Source organism: Zingiber officinale, chromosome 9B (genome assembly GCF_018446385.1).
Source record: "Zingiber officinale cultivar Zhangliang chromosome 9B, Zo_v1.1, whole genome shotgun sequence".
Taxonomy (NCBI): domain Eukaryota; kingdom Viridiplantae; phylum Streptophyta; class Magnoliopsida; order Zingiberales; family Zingiberaceae; genus Zingiber; species Zingiber officinale.
In genome coordinates this window covers 99,446,473-99,453,427 of record NC_056003.1, presented here as the reverse complement: position 1 = coordinate 99,453,427, position 6,955 = coordinate 99,446,473, and the positions used below count along the sequence as shown (strand labels likewise).

The following is a 6,955-nucleotide window of genomic DNA, read 5'->3' as shown; positions in this document are numbered from 1 at the left end:
AGGGTATCCGATTGACTTTCATTTTTTCTAACATCCCAACCCAACTTGCTGAGAAGTTGAACATGGTTAGTTAAGAAAGAGAAATTAATAATATATACGAGAAAGAAATTCAATTGTTTTTTTTTAAAAAAAAAATCTTTGTAAATATAGCATTTCTTAACCACATAAGATAAGTCCATCATAGTTCATATATTATCCTATGCTTGAAATTTGCATCTCAAAATCAGTTGATTTTAAAAAATAAATAAAAATGGAATTGTGACAAAGAGTATATGACAAATCAAACTTAAACAACTTCAACTGTAGTGGTATCAAAGCCATAAAAAATAAACCCACACTTAGATTTGATCCATAACCATATTAGATGAAGGCAGTAGCAAATCACAATTTCTTATAATAGTACTCATGAGTAACAAAATTAATTAGAATTTAATATCCAATAAAAAAGTAGTTTGCATATCAATTTTAATAATTTAAAAAATTAAAAGGCAAACTATGCGCATCATATTAGTCTTAACAAAAATATGTAGATGAAACTATTTATTGTCTAAATTTCAAAAACTAAAAGCAAAGAGAATTCAGAAATATTAAAATCAATATCTATTACCAATTAATAAATATAGTTGATGTCACCTTTTTTTTGTATCATCTCTTATTGATGTACTTTATTGATAAATAACTAAATTATGTAAATATAAAATAATTTAAAATACGTATGCCACTAAAAAGAAAGGAAAAGCTATAAAAGAACATAATTTTAAATTCGATGGACTTACTCTGCATGCGATTGGAGAAGATTAATAAAGAGTAATTTAACATCATTTGAAAGTTCAGGTTTAGCATCAGCTATTAAGTCTACGATAGTTAGACCAATCTGTCAAAGCAATGGAAGAGGATCATGACCAAGATAATATAAATGTAATATAAAAGAGTTGGGAAATGAACTTACTGTGATAATATGGTTTAGAATGAGTTGATTAGCCTCTTCTCGATAAGCATTTAATAATAACAAGAAAGATGATAATGTTTCCCTACTAGCTTTGCAAAACAAAAAATAATCCTCCAAAACTCCTACATTAGAGATAAGTATAGCCCTTTAGACATCAAGGATATTATAAAAGCTCATAATGGTGCTACTAACGTACCATATCTATCCATTTGGTTTAATTGATTCGCCTCTATTGCATTTCTTAGCCTGGTTACAAGTTCATTATCATAATGCACTTTGTACAATCCTCCTTGCTTGATATTCAATTTGATCCAAGCATTTTGAGAATTCCCTTGGTTGTCTTGATCAATCAAATTCAACTTTGCAGACTTTGAGTTTAATAAAAAAGTTTTAGTGGTGTCATATGAACCATAGGATAATGTAATAGGAATTATCCATTGACTGTCATCGAAAGATCCATCCAGTAAAAATCGAGACTGCAATTAAAAAAATACATATTGTGTGTAACTTTTAAATTTCATACTAAGAATCAAAGTAAATATACTTATAAATTTAAGGGTTAAATTTTAACTGAAATTCAAACAAATTCCATATATACTCAAATACTTCATATTTAATTTAAAGCTAATGCATCTAGTCATTATTAGTCCAATGTAATACATAACATTCTATTATCAAGAAATTGACTTTGACTAACTACAAGGCAAAAGAGATAGATAATCAATTAACTAAACAAATACAAGGTTTAATATAGTAGTACTGAAGTTGGGGGTTATCATCCAAGTCAACACTTTAATTCAAAATACTCTAAACTATAGAAATAATTATCATACTCAAAATAAATAAGTCATGTATAATTCTTAGCTTAGCTATAAAATATGGTACGATGAAACTTTAGTTAAGATACAACACAAAATTTATAAACAAAAAATAACAAATAAATTAACTAGAACATGTTGCTATATGTAGAAAAGAGTTATAAAATTAACATGCAAAACTTTTAATCTTCTACAAATATGAAATTATGGCAAAGAATAAAAAAATCACCATACTTAACACTAGATTCTTCATTTATTATCTTGATACTACATACTCCTTTAAATCTAGTTGTTATTCTTGTTACATATACATCATTATTGAAGTATAAATCATAGACAGAATCCATTACTTTTGAATCATGAATCTCAAGTAAAGCTCATTAACTCTTATAGTACTTACAACTAAATTAGCACAAGGACTTTATAATTAGCTTGCACATTGATGACAAATTTTATATGAAATCATTACTAAATTATCAAATTAAAAAAAAAATGCATCACAATATAAATGAGGCTAGAAGAAAACAAACCTGATTAATTTCTAAGACATTTCCTGTAAGCATCACATTTATGACAGGATATCCTTCTTGCTTTGTCCAAGTAGACATCATATCGCCAATAGGTTCATTAATTTCCTCTTGAATAACATTCCAAAGGTCTTCAGTTTTTGCATTGAGGTATGAATATCTTTTCATATATGCAGCTAGTGATTTCTGAAAATGGTATTAAAAAATAGATTAGGTATATTTAAATACTTTACCACTTGGAAATTCTTGCAATAGAAAAGAAGCTAGATAAAAAAGAAAATCCGAAATAAATTAGAATTTATTTCTTAACCAAATGAAATTATATTGTGCCATAACAAAATGAGTTAATTAATAACTAAGCAATGTAAATTCTTCATATCTTGTTTTTTTTAGTTTAGTTTGGAAATTAAGAAACCTTCATTATTTTTTTTGTACGATCTTCAATTAAGACAGCAATATCATAGAAGCTAGGTCTTTAGGTGGTAGGAATTGGTTATTAGAAATTAAGTATCAAAGAGGTGTGATATCTTAAAACAAAAGCAACCAATCCATGCCTATATCATGTTAGATACAAATTTTAGAAAGTTAGTAGAAGACCAACTTAAAGAAGTCATAATCAAATGATAACTAAATATAGAGCTAGCATTGTAAATATTATATGCAATTCTAACCTGAAAAGATTCATCTCCAAGGTAACTTTGAAGCATTCGAATAACCAAGGCTCCCTTCTGGTAGGTTATTGAATCAAACATTTCAAGTGCTTCAATGCCAGATGTGATATTCAGTACCTGAACAATGAAGTGAAACATATATAAACCGTCATATACAATATTGAAAAAAGAGAAGAATATTAATATATATTTTCAACACAATTAACTCCTTTAGAAAAGAACCTTGCATGATACAAATTGAAAACAATTAAGCTAAGGGTGCATACATTTATCACTTTTACTCGGTGAATTTGAGTTTTACTAGAGGATACACTTTCCTATTAATTGTTGGGGCTTTTTCATGACAAAAGAATCTATGAAGATGAATAAATACAAAAAAAAAAAAATTATAAATTGTGTTTCTAAATGGTATACTTCCAAATATTTTTAAACTTTATTATGTCTTTCCATTGTGACAAGATTTTAAATACTATTTGGTAGTAATTAAAATTAACATGATAAATCTATAAACTCATCTTGGTTCTTATGTTTATCACTATAATCCAATATTTTAATAGATATGCATCCAATAAAGCCAAGTGTCCACCAAATGATTTAGTTATCATAAAATTGAATTAGAAACTATAAATAATTCCTAAGAACATTGTGAATGCACATTAATATTGGAAAGATGTTATTTGATAAGTGCTAAAAGATAATGATAATTTGTGAAGAAAAATAAATAAAGAGAATTATACCTCAATAGGATGAGAATCAGATAATGCATCTAATTCTAGAGCTACAGTAGTATCGTCAAGAAGTTGACTCCACTTTTCCCATTCAGGAAACACATCATCTATTACTAAATAACTCATCTATTTTAAGATGAGATAACGAAGATTCATCAATTTTATATTTAAGTAAATAATGTAAAATGCACCTCAAATATTGAGGAATGATGAAAAGTACCCAATCGGCAAACCCTTCATTTAGCCATAGATCTGTCCACCATTCCATTGTCACCCGATTCCCAAACCATTGATGGGCTAACTCATGTGCTACTATTTCCGCCACCTAAAAGAAATTTATTGTCTTAGATTTTTTTTAAAAAAAAATCCATATAAGGTAAATAAAATATTAGTTAAATTTGTTTGCTAAAGGAGCACACAATGAAACCTATTAGACAATTATAATTAAAATTTGACAAAAAAAAAAGTCTTTCTAGTTGGATTACCTTTGGGCATGAAATAAGCATATATAAAAATTCTAAATATAGTATAAGAACATTATAGCTAGATTGATAACCTGTTGTTTAACTATGACAGATGAGCTCAATTCATCGTAGAATAAATAGTCCTCACTGAATATTGGCAATCCATAGTTCTCCATCCCTTGCTCTTGAAAGTTAGGAACAGCCACCAAATCCAACTTGGGAAGGCCATAAGGAATAGAGAAATATCTAGATATTAAGAGAAAAAAATAGCTCTTTGTCATTTTTAAAAACTTTGAGTCTTAATAAAATAATTCAATCTAAAGACCTAAGAGAGGAATCTATAGAGATTCTAAACAAAATCTAACATTATGATTGAATGAAACAATTCTAAAAGATAGTTAGCAATTAAAACATGAAATATAGCTCTTCAATAGTTTGTATTTTAATTTGAAGAATCTAGAAGGTAATTATGTGATAAAAATCAAGTGGTAAGTATTATACCCTTTCAAAAAATCCAATGTCTTCATAGTAAGATCTAAAGCAAATTTTCCCTGATTGCTTTTACCAATCCGTGTATAAACACGGATTTTTAGTCCTAAATAAGTAACAAGGCACATAATTGTCAAAGTAGAAGAAAAAATATTATAAAAGAATTGAAAAGGATAAGAAAAATTATATACCATCAGATGAATATGTCTCTATGTAGTCCAATGAACCGACAACAAAAGCAGCCAAGTAGGTGGACATAATTGGAGACTCTTGAAAATAAACTGTCTTGACAATACCATTATCATTTTCACTTATCACAGGCATGTTTGATAGTGCAACCAACTTGGATGGAACTTCCAACTTTATTGTGAATGTAGCCTATATTTAGTTTAAAGAAAACAATTAATATAAGTCATATATCTAGAAAAGTTCTTGGAAGCTTTCAATCCAAAAAAAAAAAAAAAATCATAGCTAGACTATAATGTATATTGTATGTTTCTTAAAAATTCCATCAACATCTTATAAGATATTGTAACATAAAGTTGCGCACCTCAAGTTAACTCAATAGTTTATGCCTTGAGCCCAAAAACAAGATAAAAGGGAAGTGGGCTACTTGAAAAATAAAAAAAAATGAAATTTTATAGAATATTATGCTGCATTTTATGAAAATAATTCATGAGAGAAAAATGAAATTTGCTACCACAAATGCATAGATAAATTTTTTGATAGTGTGGTAAATCAACAATAGCTAAGATTATTTTTTTGTTATTCACTAAATTTAGAGTTATAAATAAATCTAATATCTAATATTGAGTCATTTCTTTTAGAGTAATTTTTTTTCTAATTAGTGAAGAATGAAACTCTAGAAGGAGAAGTTGTTAAAAAAAAAGGTAGTGAAGAATGAAACTTTGGATGCACAAGTTGTAAATCTAGTTAGTTTCATTATTTAATAAAAAATAAATTATATTAAATTCTATACATAATTACATAGAAGTGAGAACAAAGTGTTCTCCTTTAATTTGTTTATTTTGGTCTTTTGGTTTTGGGACTTACGGTCATTAAGCATTTCTTCTTAATTGTAGCAACTTGTTAATGTTGCCATTTTATATTTGCCTCATTTAGGCTACTATTTCATGGGTATTTTTTTAATGACTCTTAACTTTAGTAATCTATACATTTTTCATAGAGGTTCCACCAACACATGAATTGAGTAATTTATCAAACATATTTTTTAAAGATTACTAAATAATTCAACAAATTATAAAAATAATAGTATGAAAACTAATAATTTAGGTTAAGAAGGACCTTGAATGCTGGTTCATCCCAACATGGAAAACAACGTCTAGCATATGTTGGCTCGAATTGGGTCAAAGCCATAGTTTGTGTTTCTCCATATTGCTCATAGGTGCTACAGAATACATAAAACAATTGCTTTGCTTCATGTAATATAATAATGAAATAAAATTAATTTCCTAAATTGAAATAATAGAATATTGTACCTTCTATAAAACCCCCTCGATTCATCATTTATGATACCACTATATTTAATGCTTAGAATGCCTTTCCCAATTGGAAGAATGCCATCGAACCCTAGAATTAGGATCTCGTCATCTTTGACCTCCACAATACTCGAGGGATGCTTTAGCTCCTATCATATATGTCCATTGCAATTTAATAAAATTGTAAAGGAAGATACTTTGAATTAAGCATGAAACACTATATATGTTTCCTTACCTCTCCCCTACCTCCAAGAAGATCACCACTGAACCAAATAGAGCTTTGCTCAACTACAAGGTCAACAACATTAAGTACAAGGTATTTCGTAGGGGAAACAATATCTATTGTGATCTCTATCACACCCAAGAAAGTAAAGTTGGATAAGTCAACATTGATAGATAGATTATAGTTATGAGGGATCGCAAATTTTGGGAGCCGTGCTTGACCCTTGAATTGTTCGACATTTTGTTGCAATTGTTCCGTCTCCATCATTTCTCTTTCATGCATGACCGCTTGTGAATTTTGGTGATAAAAGAGGAGAATCATGATTATCAATCTTTTTATTATAATAAACATAGGGAGGGATCTAAGTGGAGTCATGATTCAATATTTAGGTACAAATAATTAATAAGGTAGTAGACGAAGAAAAAAAAAGAGAAAAATAAATGAAATTAGTAACTAGTTAAATGAGAAATCAATATTGATCCATCCTAAAATGCTACCACCAAAAGGATGGCAGCTAAAGATTGAAGGATGATGAATGGATGTAGAAAAAGTTTTGCTTCATCTTATTTATACAAGCATGGTAGCTA

At 28.2% G+C, this 6,955-nt stretch overlaps 1 protein-coding gene across 1 annotated transcript; it reads right to left on the bottom strand.

Moving 5' to 3' along the window:
* Nucleotides 1–772: 772 nt before the first annotated feature.
* LOC122023223 (aminopeptidase M1-B-like) lies at nt 773–6,650 on the bottom strand. The gene is made up of 13 exons (XM_042581298.1): nt 6,381–6,650; nt 6,146–6,294; nt 5,952–6,054; nt 4,838–5,024; nt 4,659–4,752; nt 4,250–4,403; nt 3,914–4,018; nt 3,703–3,819; nt 2,966–3,082; nt 2,298–2,480; nt 1,146–1,425; nt 950–1,071; nt 773–874 (listed from the first exon to the last, which is right to left on the bottom strand). The coding sequence occupies exons 1-13, from the start codon at nt 6,648–6,650 to the stop codon at nt 773–775; spliced, it is 1,983 nt and encodes a 660-aa protein (XP_042437232.1).
* Nucleotides 6,651–6,955: the final 305 nt, after the last annotated feature.

Coding starts and splice junctions, on each gene's coding strand:
- LOC122023223 (XM_042581298.1), bottom strand. CDS start 6,650: ATGCATGAAAGAGAAATGATGGAGACGGAACAATTGCAACAAAATGTC. Junction 3,083..3,702: donor CTGATTCTCATCCTATTGAG/GTATAATTCTCT, acceptor TTCATTGTTCAG/GTACTGAATATCACATCTGG. Junction 2,481..2,965: donor TTGGAGATGAATCTTTTCAG/GTTAGAATTGCA, acceptor TACCATTTTCAG/AAATCACTAGCTGCATATAT.